Consider the following 17,961-nt stretch of genomic DNA (forward strand, 5'->3'; position numbering starts at 1 on the left):
CGAAACAGTAACTCAGGCATACACAAAGAGTCTCTGTCGCCATCTTGTGGATGGTACTGTATCTCCAAATTTATAAATATTTATGGAAGGCACTATTCTTATAAATAATCTGCATAGTGGCAATCTAAACAACAAACTCGCCTTAAAAAGTCTCAAAAGTACATTATGTTGTCGAACAGCTAACAGCTGCAATGATTATCAAACTCATTCATTCGTTTTCTTTTCGGCTTAGTCCCTTTATTAATCAGGGGTCACCACAGCGGAATGAACCACCTATTTGTCAAACTACATTATCAAATATATATATATTTATTATTATACTTATTTCTAACAACTGATTTATTTTATCTTTAGCATGATTACAGTAAATAATTTTTTACTAGATATTTTTCAAGACACTTCTATACAGCTTAACGTGACATTTAAAGGCTTAACTAGGTTAATAAGGTTAACTAGACAGGTTAGGGTAATTAGGCAAGTCATTGTATAATGTTGGTTTGTTCTGTAGACTATTGAAAAAAAAATTAGCTAAAGGGGCTAATAATTTTGTCCCAAAATAGTTTTTTTTTTAAATTAATAACTGCTTTTATTCTAGCCAAAATATATAAATAAGAAATAAGACTTCCTCCAGAAGAAAAAAATATTATCAGACATACTGTGAAAATTTCATTGCTCGGTTAAAAATTATTTGGAAAATATTTAAAAAAGAAAATAAAAATCAAAAGGGGGCTAATAATTCTGACTTCAACTGTATATTAGTGCTGTCAAAATTAAACAACTAATTTGAAATATTAAATGCGTAAAAAAAAATGCATGCAGTTAACGCAGTTGCAGTTTTATTTCCTGTTGTGGCCGACATGTGTTTAATGTGCAAAGCAATATGGATAAGACCAAGGAAGCACTTTTAGAAATAGTTTCAGTATAAAACAATTAATATCACATTACCAGGCTCTCCAGCGTTTTCTCCAGAGGTTCATCTAATTTCGTATGTTTCATTTTTAATCTTTTGACTTTTGTTTTAATGGAATTTGATACGGCATGGCGAACAGAAAGAAAAACCTCTGCATTTCGTGGCAGGTTGTCTTTTAAGGTAATCAAAAACCACTGTTTATATGGCAGACCCTTAATAAGAGTATTATCTTAGTCATATTAAAGTAAATATACTCAGTGAAAGTGGCAGATGATGTCGCAAGCTGTCAAAGTATTCGTCCCCGTCATTTTTTCTTGCTCAAAAAAAATTATGATGATGGGAAAGGCTATGGCTTTGTGTTAACATAGCCTAAAACTAAAATGAAAAAATAAACAAATATATTAAAAATATTATAAAAACCACAAAAACACACAACCAAATAAAGTAACTAAAACAATATATATATATATATATATATATATATATATATATATATATATATATATATATATATATATATACATATATATATATAGTCTAATGAGTAATCGCAGTCAAAGAGGGTAAAAAATTTTTTTTTCGAGTAGCTATGGAATAACATTCATGTCTGTTTGTACTCCAGTTTCAGACTCAGCAGAAAGTTAGCTTTAGGTGTGAGGAGTGTAAGGCTTTCATCACGGGTTTTTGAGTGTTATTTTCAGGGTGTGTGTGGGAAAGACAAGCTCTTCTTGTGTGAAACTTTACCTGGTTGATGGAAGCTTGGAGATAATTCACAAGCCACAGCTCGGGCTAAATCTGACTCCTGACATGCTGCGAGAGCGGCCTGGTCTGCTGCTTCACTCTTAGTCCGTGCGTGGGACGTCCTGCACACAAACACACAGTAGAGAGCGTTAATGGAAGTTTTACAGTATTCAAATTTTATAGACAGAAAGGTGCTTTAAGGGGTTCCTTGATTATGATTTAGATTTTAAAACTTGTGTAACGCGGCTTTTTGAGCATCAAAAATATCTGCAAAGTCACAGTATTCAATGCTGCAAGTTCATTTCAGTGCAAAGAATTCAGATTTTTAAGAGATAGTTCACTCAAAAATGAAAATTCTGTCATCGTTTACTTACTCTTCACTTGTTCAAAATCAATTTGAGTTTCTGTTGAACATAAAATAAGATATTTTGAAGAATGCTGGTTCACTGTAAAAAGTGCTACACTCACAAAGTTGGTTCTATCTACTTTAAATAATTGCAATCTAGTTAATTTTATTTGTTTTATACCAAAAAAATAAAATTTGCTTCCTCTTTACTTAAAATATATCAGTTTTTATATAACTGTATATTTTGAATAAAACTAATGCAATTTATTTGAGTAGATTTTTTTACGTGGTTATTGTGTAGAATAAATGTTATAAAAGTGAGTTGACACAGACAATTTATTAGAGCAGCTGTCGATGTGGGCAGGTGTTCATAAAACGTGATTTTAATAGTTTGGCGTGACTCCTTTTTCATTAACAGGTGTTACGGTTTAACTGGTGACCGTGTTAACTGGTGTCCCTTTCCAGATGTAAGCTATTCACGTTTGCAGATTGGCAGATTCGTCACTTTTTCACAGCAACAAAACATGTCCATACCAAATAAAGATTCTTATTACTCGGTGTCAGTGTCATTGTGTGCATTATTGATTTTAATAGCTGTGTAGCAGAACAGTATATAACCAAAGTAAATAAAAAAAATAACTAGAATTTACATGTCTTTAACAGGATTCGAACCCGTGTAGTGAAAAGGTTTAGCACACGTATCAATCAACTTATCTAACTGAGCTACTCAGAACTTCAAACGAAGCGGTCTGTTTTAATATATTTGTCAATTAAAACATGCCGTGCTGTGGTTGTGGACCCGTGTTAACATGTTTCCATCGATGTTAACATGTTTACATGCTGTTTAGTTACATGTACTCGCGTTAACGTGTTTCTACAAACTTTCCCGCTGATAGAATAGCTCTATGTGACTAAACGATGCTTCATCAGTTGCTCAAACCATGTTTTTTCTTAGTTCTAGACTCATGTCTACCTGTGCCTTTGGAGTCGTGTTAACTCGTGACCCATGCTCATACATGTAACGTAAATAAAGATTTTATCCAAAAAATGAATACAATGACGATATTATTATGCAACATATTATGTCTAATATATGTAATATATATTTCATATATAATATTATGCAACAGAATGTTAATTGAAAATCGCAACATTTCAATGTATGATCTTGGTCACATCTGTATCAAGGTACTTATGAACATGATTTGGCTAGATACGATAAAATGACTAAAAACTGCTATGTACGCTTGATAGCTCAATTAGTTAGAACGTATGTTCCTGTCTTGAGTCTCTTTTATTAGTAGGTTCGAATCCACATAGGAGTTTTGTTTATGTAGCCTGATTTTTTTAAATTCTCTTTAAAATAAAATGGGGGGACTGCGATTTATAACGTATGCTTATTTAGCCGAACAACGTAGTCATTTAGAGCTATTCTGAGAAAATATCAGCTCGTGTAGCTTTGTAGACACAGACTAACACGAGTCAATGGGACTATTATATTCTGATTGCATAATATTCTAATATTCTGTTGCATAATATTATATATGAAATATATATTACATATATTAGACATAATATGTTGCATAATAATATCGTCATTGTATTCATTTTTTGGATAAAATCTTTATTTACGTTACATGTATGAGCATGGGTCACGAGTTAACACGACTCCAAAGGCACAGGTAGACATGAGTCTAGAACTAAGAAAAAACATGGTTTGAGCAACTGATGAAGCATCGTTTAGTCACATAGAGCTATTCTATCAGCGGGAGAGTTTGTAGAAACACGTTAACGCGAGTACATGTAACTAAACAGCATGTAAACATGTTAACATCGATGGAAACATGTTAACACGGGTCCACAACCACAGCAAGGCATGTTTTAATTGACAAATATATTAAAACAGACCGCTTCGTTTGAAGTTCTGAGTAGCTCAGTTAGATAAGTTGATTGATACGTGTGCTAAACCTTTTCACTACACGGGTTCGAATCCTGTTAAAGACATGTAAATTCTAATTATTTTTTTTATTTACTTTGGTTATATACTGTTCTGCTACACAGCTATTAAAATCAATAATGCACACAATGACACTGACACCGAGTAATAAGAATCTTTATTTGGTATGGACATGTTTTGTTGCTGTGAAAAAGTGACGAATCTGCCAATCTGCAAACGTGAATAGCTTACATCTGGAAAGGGACACCAGTTAACACGGTCACCAGTTAAACCGTAACACCGGGATTTAGCAGGCAGACGCAGCTTCTGCAATTGTCGACATTAACTGCTCCCAGCAGCGGATCTGATTAACACGGTAAGTTGCAAATTTAGCCGAATGATAATTGTAAAGTCATGCAAAACTGCTGTCTTCGCTAGGCAGGTGAGGTTTTAGCTTTGTAAATTGTACTGTAGCCTCAGGTATGTTAACAGTTAGACTGCTCTCACGTGGAAAGCTAAGTTGGCTAACGCTGACCAACGCTAGTTTATGCTAACGATTAAAAGTGATATTATTGAGAAAAAATAGTGAAAGTAGTTTTAAAACACTTAGTAGGTATAACTAACGTTGCAGAACCGATTAAGAAGGTCACTGGTGGGCGGTCGGGGTGTGGGGGTTCAGTTTGTTAGCGCTAACTTAGCTAAAGTTAGCTCACCGAAGTTATAGCAGCACATTAAGGATGGATATTAAATGCAGAAACGTATGAAACAGTTAAGTAGTTTGTGTTTAACGTAAGAGAAAGTATAACTTAAAGTTTGTGTTTTAGAGATTTAGTCCATAAGTTTTTTAATGCTGCATAGTGAATAAATTACAGATTTACAATTTATTTTAACTTAAATTTCATTTACTACTGATGTTTACAGAACCATTTAAATTGTATGCACCTCATTCTAAAATGCATGTTTTTGGTCTTTAGATACCAAAGTGATTTTGTTACCTGTGGATCTTCAAACTTCACATCCAGGTAAGAAAAACATTAGATACAATTACAGCTATAATTATTTGCAGGTAAGTAAAACATTGGTAAAATTGCAAACAATAGTGGGCTCCATAGAATTAACTTACATTTGATATCTGAAGATTTTTTTATGTGTGCAACAGTAAAAACAGTATAAAAATATTCTAATGCAGTTTCTTATTATCTGTCAGTCTTTCAATAAAGCTAACTGATAACACTGAATCACTGAACTGTCATTTGCCAGTGACATTACATTTGAAGAAAAAGTCAATTAAATGTAGCTTTAGCAAAAATTTAATGTAAACCTTAATGTAATGTGTAAAATGGCAATGTATTTATTTATTTATTTAATAAAATTTGTATTATGATGTGCAAAGTTTGGTGCAAAATGAAGATGACAATTAAATTATAGAATTTGTATTCTATAATTTTCATAAAGCCATTTTCAAACAGTTTTAATATCTAAATTACATACACATTCTTATGCTTTATAAGTTGTCAAAATAAACAAAAAATGTAATACCTAAATTTTAATAATTCTTTGATTGACAGGAAACCACAATGACATGCACTGTTACACTGAGTAAAATCACAGTTTTCTTTAAAATTTGATAACTAAAAACACCTGGAATAATGTAATTACACAACCTCTATAACCTTTTTTTATTTTTTAAATAGAAGTTAGGTAATTTTAACTAAGGTAATTTTTTAACTGATAAACTAAGGTGTTTCATCCATGCATCATTCTCACTGGACTTTTGTAACTTCACTTGTAGTTATTTTCTATTTAGTATTTAGCTATTTAATGTTGTTTGGTATCAACCACCTGAACTCCTGTTTCTTTTTGTCTCTACCAATAGAGTTGTGAGGAATCAGAGGTGCATGCGGCTGCCCACGGGAAAAATTTGCCATCAGCCCAACACAGTTTGGATTATCATAGGACTGTCAGAGGTTTGCCAAACCTGTCATATGCATGATGGCTCCTGTTTGGACTTACCGATGTCCTCGACTTCAAGTATCCATCAAAACTGTATACATTTGAGATATATTAGAGACTCTTTGTGGGACTGGACATTATGCATCCTAAATCTTCATCAAAATATGCAAATCTCCTCACTGAGTTGCCTTGGATGATTTCTCAATAGGATCTGGTATTATTAATGTTTTTATTTATGTATTGTGTACGTGTAGCAACATTAATGGCCTATTTTGTAGTCACTATTAAAAGGAACATCGATTGATATTGAATACATGTTATGGTCTTTAATCCATCTTCCCATTCTTATTTAATTGTTATTGACAGGAAAGTCTGTTTATCTGTTTTTACTAGTGTATATTGTGCTTACAATATAGAAACGAAGATTTATTTTCTGAGGTTACAGCCAGAAGTCAATTAAATTTGTTTTAAATGACATATGCATGGTTAATTTTATTTAGATCATTAAGTTCATAATACTTAATTAAAATAAGTACAGTCAACATATAGCAATGTATAAGTAAGTTAAGTTTAACAAAAAAAGTAAGTTTATCTGATTTGAGTAATTTTAGAAATATTAGTTGGCTCAACTTAATTTTATTGCATTTGTTTTAAGCAATTTTTTAGTGTTTAAAATACTTAAAAAAGGCTGGAAGTTGAATCAACCTAAAACGTCTGATGCAACCACTTGCCTCACTTTTTATAAGTTAGATCTAAGTAACATTTTTTACAGTGTTGCTGGCACTCATTGATCTCTATAGTAGTTTTTTTTCCTACTATGAAAGTCATTGGGTGCCAGCAACCAGCATTCATGAATCAGCATGAATCAGAATCAGCATATATAAATACAACAAAATGCATTTTTTTAAGCGAAGCATGAAGATTACAGGTTCAGTGCATCTCTTCAAAAATTGCTGATTGACCACCTCTTTGAAAGTGTGTTAATTATTTAACCAAACATCACAAGTTGTTGCTTTCACCACATTATTGGATCGCGGCTTATTCTACTTAAGTGGAAACATACATCGCCACCTTCATATTAGATCATACCATAAATTACAGGTTAAAAGATCTCTAAATTTCACACGCAATGCAGGCCATTACTAGCAGTTCCACAGCAGTGGACCAATCTTTTTTTTTATTTAATAAATGCCACCTTAATGAACAGAATAATTTTTCATTAAAATGTTTTCATTAAGAGGGTCTTTAAAAACTTTTTAAAAACATGTAAATCTTTAGATTTTATTGATATTATTGATCTTGAAGCAGAAAAGGAATAACCCTTTTAGTTTTGTCGTATGTTTATGACGATAGGGGTAGAAGATATATGGAATTGGAGTGGGATAAAAAGCAGAACTTTTGCTTATGTTTTATATGTACAGTTGAAATCAGAGTGATTAAACCCTATTTGATTTTTATTTATTTTTTAAAATGTTCAACTGAGCAAGAACATTTTCACAATATGTCTAATAATATTTTTTCTTCTGGAGAGAGTCTTATTTGTTTTATTTCGACTAGAATAAAAACAGTTTTAATTTTTAAAAAAATCATTTTAAGATTATTAGCCCCTTTAATCAAGATTATTAGCCCCTTTAAGCTATATATTTTTTTTCTATAGTCTACAGAACAAACCATTGTTATACAACAACTTGCCTAATTACCCTAACATGCCTAGTTTACCTAATTAACTTAGTTAAGCCTTTAAATGTCACTTTAAGCTGTATAGAAGTGTCTTGAAAAATATCTAGTCAAATATTATTTTCTGTTATCATGGCAAAAATAAAATAAATCAGTTATGAGAAATGAGCTATTAAAACTATTATGTTTAGAAAATATTGGAAAAATCTTCTTTCTATTAAATAGAAACTAGGGGATTGGGGGGAAGGGGGGTCTAATAATTCAGGGGGTTTAATAAGTCTGCCTGAACTGTATATGGTGTTGTATCTGCACAACATAGGTCAATAAATAAATAAATAAAAAAACACACAAACAAACAAACAAATAAATAAAAAAGTGTGCTACTAAAGTTTTTTTCAATTCTAAAACATGGATTTGCAGCAAATCTATGAACTATATAAATACTGTATAAAGTGTGAGAGGATAAGTGTTTTGTTCAGTGCTTGGACCAGTTAGTGCTGGTCTTTTGTACTGATGTGTCCTGCCTGTGGTTGTGTTTCGGTTTGTGTGTAGATGCTGCAGATTCCTCTGCCTAAATAGTACTATGGGGTGTGCTGAGGCCTTTGGTTTTGTCAAATTGAAATCCTGCTTTTGCAAATGGATGGGGACAAAGAATTTAATCCAGTCAGAGGCCACAGACCGAAGGAACATCTCTCTTACTCAGCAGACAACATGCAGGCTATCTAGTTGTACACCAAGCAACATAGTCTATTTAAGTGTTTTTCTGTCAGTATTTATTTGTTTATTTATTTATTTTTTTTCATAAATGAGACTCAAATACTAATAATTTAAATGCTAAGTACTGGTAAATATACGTATGAGTGTTTATGTATATGTTGTATTTTTTAACGATTTATTCCTAAAATAATAATTATTCAAATATAAAATGTATAAAACACATTTCTTAGTTACTTCAGAAGAAGAAAAACAATGTTTTCTTCAAATTTCAAATGGAAAAGCCAATTGGGGAAAAAAAGCTAAACATTTCCAGCAGAAATAATTATGAAACGATCACAAAGTAAACAAGCACATTAGAAGTAATCATAGCAAAATTTCTGGTGTGTCAGGATCATGATAGGTTTGGCCTCAGCAGGACGGCTTTAATGAAGGCCACATCATGCTGAAACACAAGCTTATGGACAGGAATCAAGAGCTGACCTGCTTCTCAAATCCCTTCAAAACCCCCGGCGTGCTGCGACACACACTGTTTTCATCCAGATTGAGTCTATGCAGCGTCTGTATTAAGCATCAGGGATTCAGAGCTAGTACTATCACTATTACGCAACCCTGCATCAAAAGCACAAAATAAACAGTCTGAAACGCAGGGGATTAATCCGACTCTGCCTCAGCTACAACTGCCTCCAAATAAGAGTCAAGATGCGTCAGTCTGAAATAAATCTGTCCCCTGAAATTATTGTTTTATCAATATGTTAGTCTTAATACAATCTATAATCCAGTTTGCTTAAAACATGGACACAAATTTTAAAATTAGTGTGCTTCACGCAGGTGAGTGGGCTTTAAAAACCACCAGTAAGTGACGCACTCCTATCTGTATGCACTAGACACTTTTTTATCCAGCATAGGCTCATTCTAAAAACGTATCGCTATACATTTGTGGAAAGCACCATAGGTGCTCTCAGGAGGTACAATTTTTTTTGCAGTTTTTGTTTTTATGAATCCACCAGAGGCCACTGTGTACGTATTTTGAGATTTAAAATTTGTCTAACGAGTGCCTTTTGCACCTGGTGTCCTCTTATAAATACACCAGAGGCCGCTGTCGACTGACTGACTGACCCACCCATCTCCTTTCCTAAACTTAACCTATATTATTTTCATAAGCACCAAATGACCTGTTTACCCCCTTCCCTAAACACAAACGACAGTTTTAAAAAGTAATACAGAAAAAAAAAAGCGCTCGTCTGATTTTTACCATGTTTTCCGATTTTACCACATTCTCACCCTGTTATTTACTTGTTTTTTGGCTTCTGTTTTTGTCTTACCCACTTTCTGGAACTGTTTTTTGCTCGACTATCATGTTGAGCTAACTGGACAAACTAGTACCAGCAGGAAAGCCGTCCATATAGAGGTAAGCGGTCAGCTGGTAAGCGAGAAAAGGAACAACGTCATACCACCCTGTAGCGTTGGCTTAAAAGACGAAATGCTGCCATACGTACTTCTGATTATGAAATTCTCAATCTCCAGTGTAGTGATCAGTGGTAAAGCCAGGAACTTGTGGAAATTAACTTGTGGAAATTAATTTCCAATACAAACAAAAGCTGCAGAGTTTACACTAATCTCTGACCCTTTTCTTAAGCTCATCGGAAAGTGGCAAATGAGACAGTGACCATCTGTCTTTTGTTTATCTGAAAGACAAAGGTGTTAAGAGCCCAAAACTTGCAAAACAGCTTCTTGATCCAATCAAAATTCTACATCGTCTTAGACACAGAGAGACACATGGATCAGACAACTTACATTTCACAAAAGAGACACAAATGGAATATTTCACTTCATATACCTATTTATTCAAGCATACATATATCAACCTTAATGAGCAAAGTTTCATACAGTGGAGTATTTCATACAGTGCCTATTAAATATATACATGATCATTTGAATTTACAGGTATATGAAGTGATGTATATAAGGCTACATTTTCAGAATAAGTTTTTATTTACTCCTAATGTGCATTACACAGGTGAGTGGACTTGACAAACCACCTACAGGCGACCCACTCTTTTCCTCTGTAGCAGACACATTATTTTATGTACCCCATACTTCTTGAAAACATTGTGCAATACTGAGTGTGCTCCACACAGGTAACTTTTCATAGCTTTTGTGTCTCTCTGTTTTGGTTGAAAAAATGAATATACTGTATGTAAATGTATTTTAAAAGATATAAATGAAAACTCACAGTTTTTCACTTCAGTCAATTTGAATGTGATTTTTGATGATAACTTTTAGCTTCTTATCTTATCCTAGCTTCTTATCTGACCAATCAAATGCCCTGTAGTATCTGACACGCGGGTGTGTGGGCATACTTGAGCATAAACTCCACATATGCATCACAGCAATAATATCATCAAGCTATCATTGTAGCTTAAAAAAAAGAAAAATGCTTAAACGAATCAAACATGAAGACAAAACTCATGATTGTGGCAATACAGTGCATCTGGAAAGTACCTTTATGTTAAAACCTTATTCCAAAATGGATTAAAATAATTATATCCTCAAAATTATACACACAGCACCCCATAATGACAATGTGAAAAAAGAAATTGTTGCAAATTTATTCATTCATTTTCTTGTCGGCTTAGTCCCTTTATTAATCTGGGATCGTAACAGCAGAATGAACCGCCAACTTATCCAGCATATGTTTTACACAGTGGATGCCCTTCCAGCTGCAACCAATCACGGTGAAACATCCATACACACTCATTTACACACATACACTATAGACAGTTTAGCTCACCCAATTCACCTGTTCCGCACGTCTTTGGACTTGTGGGGGAAATCAGAAACCCGGAGGAACCCCATGCAAACATGTGGAGAACATGCAAACGCCACACGGAAATGCCAACTGATCCAGCTAAGGCTCGAACTAGCGATCTTCTTGCTGTGAGTGTGAGGCGAACATGCTACCCACTGCGCCACCGTGCAGCCCTCTTGTAAATTTATTAAAAATAAATAAACAGACAAATCACATGTACACAAGTATTCGCATTTGCTCAATACTTTGTTGTTGCACCTTTGGCAGCAATTACAGCCTCAGGTCTTCTTGAAAATGATGCCACAAGCTTAGCACACCTGTCTTTGGGACTTTTTGCCCATTCCTCTTTGCAGTACCTCTCAAGCTTAGGTTGGATGGGAAGCGACAGTGTACAGCCATCATCAGATCTCTCTAAAGATGTTAAATAGGATTTAGGTCTGGGCTCTGGCTGGGCCACTCAAGGACATTTACTCAGTTGTTGTGAAGCCACTCCATTGATATTTTGGTGGTGTGCTTTGAGTCATTGTCCTGCTGGAAGATGAACCATCGCGCTAGTTTGAGGTCAAGAGCTCTCTAAAGCAGGTTTTCATTCATGATGTCCCTGTACATTGCTACATTCATCTTCCCCTCTATCCTGACTAGTTTTCCAGTTCCTGCTGCTGACAAACATCCCCGCACCATGATGCTCCCACCATCATGCTTCACTGTAGGGATGGTATTAGCTTGGTGATGAGCGGTGCTTGGTTTTCTAAAAACGTAACGCCTGGCATTCACTCAAAGCGATTCATTTTAGTCTCATCAGAACAGAAAATTCTGTTCCTTATGGTCTGAGAGTCCTTCAGATGCCTTTTGGCAAAGGTGGGGAGTGCCTTCCGTCTGGCCACACTATCAAACCAGTCGATTGGTGGATTGCTGCACAGATGGTTGTCCTTCTGTACTGTTCTCCTCTCTCCACAGAAGAAAGCTGCAGCTCAGACAGAGTGACTATCGTGTTATTGATCACCTCCCTGACTAAGGCCCTTCTCCCCCCATCACTCAGCTTAGATGGCCGGACAGCTCTAGGAAGAGTCCTCATGGTTCTCTAACATCTTCCACTTATAGATGATAGAGGCCACTGTGCTCATTGGAACTTTCAGAGCAGCAGAAATTTTTTTGTAACCTTTCCCAGCCTTGTGCCTCGAGACAATCCTGTCTTGGAGCTTTACAGACATTCCCTTATCTTCATGCTTGTTTTGTGCTTTGGCATGCACTATCATCCCTGGGACCTTATATAGACAGGTGTATGCTTTTTCAAATCATGTCTAATCAACTGAATTTACCACAGCTGAACTCCAATTAAGCTGCTGAAACTTCTCAAGAATGATGAGTGAAACAGAATGTACCTGAGCTCAATTTAGAGCTTCACAGCAAAGGCTGTGAATACTTCTGTACATGTGATTTTTCTGTTTTTTTAATTTTTAAATTTTATTAAATTTTAAATTAAATTTTTATTAAATTTTTCATTAAATTTTTATAAAATTTTATTAAATTTTGCAACAATTTCAACAAATCATTTGTCATTATGGGGTATTGTGTGTAGAATTTTGAGGAAATAAATGATTTTATCCTTTTTGGAATAACGCTGTAACAAAAGAATGTGGAAAAAGTGAAGCGCTATGAATACTTTCCGGATGCACTACATATGGTTAATCCTTATTGATAAAGCTATACATTTATTTTTATCAGAATAAAATAATACCAATACAATAGTAACTGACGTTGATGTATAGAATGCCATTAAATAGAAATATCAAACACAAAGATATGGACTTGGTTGCTGTTATGAAGTGAAAAGTGCCAAACTCTCTTTTTTTTGTAAACAGGCTCACACACATACAAAAACTACAGTTTATTGCAATGCGCAACAGTTCATCTAGTTAAATTATTAATTAAACAGATTTTTTTTGTCAAACTGTACATTCCTGACCAAACCATTTCCAGATATTCAAAACAGATTTCAGACTGCAGATTTGATCATTTTAATGCAGAAGTTCTTATATAAAAATGAGTTTGAAAGCTTTTCAGGAGACCCTTAGTTTCGCATAGAAACTAAAGCATTTAGATCCTTTTATAGTATCAATCAGCTCCTTCCTGTGACCATGATGGATTGAGATGTTTACGACATCGTTAGACCCTTCTTAGACAAAGTGGAGGACTGTTTTAATCATTAACCATATTTAAAATGTGCAAGGCCAGATGCTTTGGGATGGTCTGGCTGCCAGTACGAAAATAGCTGATCATTGGAAGACAAAGAGGAGCTTTTCTGGAAGCTTTTTCCAGCATCAGGCTCGACTCATATGGGCCTGTATTTCAGATAGCGGGATAAAAACGCTCATTGTCCAGACGGTGTGAAGCATGTAAAGTAAGTGATGAAGTGTGAGGGATGTCTTGACGTCTCTATTTGCAGTATAAGAAAGACTGTGAGGTTATGGAGACCAGCCTTGGAGTCACACACACCAAACACACTGTACAGTAAGACTCACTAAGCAAATCCACCATGTGTAATTTAATAAATACAGAATGCAGGCAGTTCCAAAATCCAGTTTTAGAATTTTGTAAAACCTTAGGGTAGTATGAGATACTGTATACGTATACAAATATTCCATACGTATACTAATTTATTATTATTGTTATTTTTTTGATTGAGTGCTCATAATTAGAAAAATGCATACATTTTAATCAAAACGGGAAATAAATTTAAATTGTTACATATAAAATTTTATGTTATAAAGTTCATGCAATTGCAGATTTACTAAAAAAAAAAAAAAAAAAAAGTTTTCAACCATAGGGCCCTATCATACACTCAAGATGCGTTTGGCATGATTTGTTGCTATTTTCAGACCAACGAAAGCCTAATTTTTACGTTTTGCACCACATTGTTTAAATAGTAGGGATGTAACGGTATCAGAATTTCACGGTACGGTAATACCTCGGTATGAATGTCACGGTACGGTATTTATTGAATCATTTACAGGAAAAAAAAAACTTTTGAAAATACTCCAAAAAAGTGCCAAAAGTGTCAATGACATACAAATTAGCCATCTATCTGTTAGCTTTGAAACAGGAACTTCAATTTTAATAACAAAAAATTATTAAACCATGTAAAAAAATAAAGTTTCAATTTAGTATTGTTGAAAACTCATCACATTCAACATTTAATCACTCACTCACTCACTTAGATAGAGATGGGTTTAAAGAAAAATTATCATATAATTATAATCTGGTAAAAGCTGATATCTCTGGGTATTTACAATGTCCCCTGCAACAGAAAAAAACCCTCTCATTTGGGACTGAGGTTTCTGGGACAAGAGAGATATGACTTGGCCCATGTTGACAGCAGTGGGTAACGTTGTGCATTGTCTTTCCCCCACTTGAGAAGACAAACCATGAGTGAGATAGAGATCTCTTTGCGGTACAAGTCAATGTCTGCATCAATCTGAACAGTGTGCTGTGTTTCTGCAGTCCCCATGACTGTTATTAGTCGTATTCCCCAACTTGCAGGCACGTGCACACATAGGGCTCAACCTGTGCAGTGCACATGCCCTTTTTAGTCTTGGATAGAAAATGCCCTTCCAAAACGATCAAAAGTGCCCCCGCGACGCGACACAACCTCCGTCCAGTCCAGCCCTTCAGTAGGCGCGCGACAACACCTCTCTTGAGTATGCGCGCTCAACCCCCCTCGGCGCTTTACAATACGCGCGCCACAACACAGCTGATCAGAACGCGCGCGACAGCACCGCTATTCAGCACGCGCGCGGCGACAACACCCGCTTTAGGTTCGATCATTTCCATCTTTTTTTCATCTCCGCTACTAGCAGCACACTCCATTTCCGCATTACTGGATCTGTAGCGACAACAGACCGCAAAGGATTATGGCCACGCCGGGGCTGATGGGAAATGAAGTTTCAGCCACCTCCCGTTCGCTTCATTCGCCTGAGCAAATTTTCTCAGAAGACCTAAAGTTTTACCGAGTCATGCGACTTCGGTAATATCGAAAAAATTTAATATTGCGGTATGACGGTATTTACAATACCGTTACATGCCTATTAAATAGCATATCCATTTGCGCCACTTTGTGGACTCATTGGTGTTCCGGTTTCAATAGGAGGTGTGTAAAGCACATTGCTGGTGCGTTTCTGTTTTGCTGAACTGAAATAGACCATGCCGTTGACCAAAGCTGGTCTGAAGTCTAGCAGAGAGTGCGTTAGTTATGCGCTTATGCAGGTTTAAATTGCTTACATTTTACACACAGGATGTACGGTAATACACAAATATCTTTACATATGAAAAAAAAAAAATTTGAAAGGATACAAAACTTATTCTTTTTTTACATAAATATAAAAACCACTGCCTCCATGCCTTCTTCATGTCTGGGGGGCTTTTTGTCAGTTTATTCATGACAATTTGCAGTTGTATAATGTTATTAATATTAGTAGTAGTATTTATTATATTCATATTTGTAATTGTTTTAATGAAAACAAGTTTAGATGTGTCCACCTGTCGGGCTTTGGAGAAATACTGTCTGCATCACCATATAGGGCATAAGAATAGGACGTGTGTTCGGATATAACTTTGTTATTATACGTTTGCTGGAAATTCAAACTGAATTTAGAAATAGTTTTGAAACCAATCTTATGCTTAACAAACTAAATTAAATATGTAGGCTAATGGATGTTTTCAGTGGAGTACAGTTTCCTTATCCGTGAAAGTAAAGAGTAAGAGTAAAGTAAAGAGAAAGTAAAGAGGCAGAATGGAGGAGCCTTGTTCTTTATTCTGGCAGATGGCCTGTTTAACTGTTTTTTTCGCTAGTGACAAGTTTGGTTTTTCCTCTTACAAAATCCGGAATGTACGTAGCAAATGTGCCATAACTCATAAAGGGAATGGGAGATGAGACTCTGATGAGACTCTGATTGGTTTAATGCATGTTATTGTCAAAACACACTCATACATGGAAAAATTAAAACCTATTACATAGATAAAATATAAATATTCAATTTAAACAAATATAAAACATTTTTCATAGAAACTTTTAAATAATTAAAAATAGAAATGTTTGTCTTTTGTACACATTAAAAAAATATTATATTATTTACTCTTACATAATGAGGTATTTTTTGTGATATTTTATGAAACTTAAAAATGTCTATTATTTATCATTATTCCCACTTACATTATTTTACAATAAAATTATGTATATATATATATATATATATATATATATATATATATATATATATATATATATATATATATATATATATATATATATATATATATATATATATATATATATATATATAAATACTACCGGTCAAAAGTTTGGGATCAGAATTTTTTTAAATGTTTTTTTTAAGAAAATTATTGTGTTCATCATGGTGGCATTTATTAAATGTAAAAAAAAATGGTAAATGTGTTAATTGGTTAAATATTATTACAATTCTTAAATAACTGCTTTCTTATTGTATGTAGTTTCAAAACAAATTATTACTCCAGTCATTATTGCTTTCATTACTATTAACATTAATAATAATGTAATAATATTAATAATAGTAATACTAATAATAATACTAATTAAAATTCAAGTGATTTCTAAAGGATCATGTGACTCTGAAGACTGGAATAATGAAGCTGAAAATTCATCTTTAAAATGAGTGGAATAAATGATTAAATTAAAAAATAAACTACTTTTGAACAGTTATTTTATAGTGTAATAACATTTCACGATTTTGCAATTTGTAAAAATAATTGCAGCCCTGGTGAGCAAGATGAGCTAATTTTAAAACATTTAAAAAATCCTACTGACCCTACGGTAGTGTATATATAATATATTTATATTTTCTGTCTCAGAGCTTTGAACACTACTGTACATACACACCAGCATGCCAAACATTATAAATGATGAATATGATAGTCTAACAATTACAAATCAATCATTCCCTCACTCAGTACATACCCAGGTCCTCAGGGTATTTAAAACCCCTGGTATGCATCTCTGCACCCCTCTAATTTTAATGGTGCACTTGAATTTCACCCCCTCTCTCTGACCTCCTTTCAGGCCAACGCTGGGAAAAGCGAGCGTCTCTATGCCTGCGGCATTGGCTGGTCCTCCTCAGGCCATTGGCCCATATTGTGAAGTAACATGGCTGATCCGGAATCAGTTTTACCAGTTTTAATTTACTGGTTAAGATAAGGATACTGGTGGCACAGGCTGCCTCCAGACCCCAGCAAAAGGTCCATTTCCACTCTGAGCTATTTGAAGAATCTCGGCTACATTTGCTGACACGGTTTGCTGACCGGTATGAGTGTCTCTCTCTCTCTTTCTCTCTCTCTCTCTGACCTTCTACCTCCCACATTTCTTCTGTTAAAATGGAGATTTTTGCATTTTTTAACAGCCAAATTCTGCCCTGCGAGAAGTTGATGTGGAATAAACCAAACTCTGGAGCTCAGTGATGATTCATAACAAAGACCTGTTGTGCATTTGAATAACTAATAAAGAGGGTGCTTTTAGTTATTACTTTGAATAAATAATCAATTTCTGGCTATGGAAAGGAATGGCACTGGATAAATATTATGTAATATATAAATAAAATGAATACATCACAGGCAAAGCAGTGGCGCAGTAAGTAGTGCTGTCGCCTCACAGATAAGATGGTTGCTGGTTCGAGCCTCGGCTCAGTTGGCGTTTCTGTGTGGAGTTTGCACGTTCTCCCTGCGTTCGTGTGGTTTTCCTCCGGGTGCTCCAGTTTCCCCCACAGTTCAAAGACATGCGGTACAGGTGAATTGGGAAGGCTAAATTGTCCGTAGTGAATGAATGTATGTGTGGATGTTTCCCA

The 17,961-nt window shown here is 34.6% G+C and overlaps 1 protein-coding gene and 1 long non-coding RNA gene across 2 annotated transcripts in view; one reads left to right on the top strand and one right to left on the bottom strand.

Moving 5' to 3' along the window:
• Positions 1-17,961, bottom strand: part of jph1a (junctophilin 1a) — an 87,839-nt gene that overhangs the window by 32,947 nt on the left and 36,931 nt on the right. The window contains exon 3 of the mRNA NM_001166256.1: positions 1,655-1,773. Within this exon, the coding sequence (NP_001159728.1) occupies positions 1,655-1,773 (119 nt within the window). The remainder of the gene's footprint in view (positions 1-1,654; positions 1,774-17,961) is intronic.
• On the top strand, positions 4,219-6,197 carry LOC137489223 (uncharacterized). Its single transcript, XR_011008605.2, has 3 exons — positions 4,219-4,309; positions 4,908-4,955; positions 5,810-6,197. It is a non-coding gene; the product is annotated as an uncharacterized lncRNA (long non-coding RNA).

The sequence above is a fragment of the Danio rerio genome, chromosome 24 (assembly GCF_049306965.1).
Source record: "Danio rerio strain Tuebingen ecotype United States chromosome 24, GRCz12tu, whole genome shotgun sequence".
Lineage (NCBI taxonomy): Eukaryota > Metazoa > Chordata > Actinopteri > Cypriniformes > Danionidae > Danio > Danio rerio.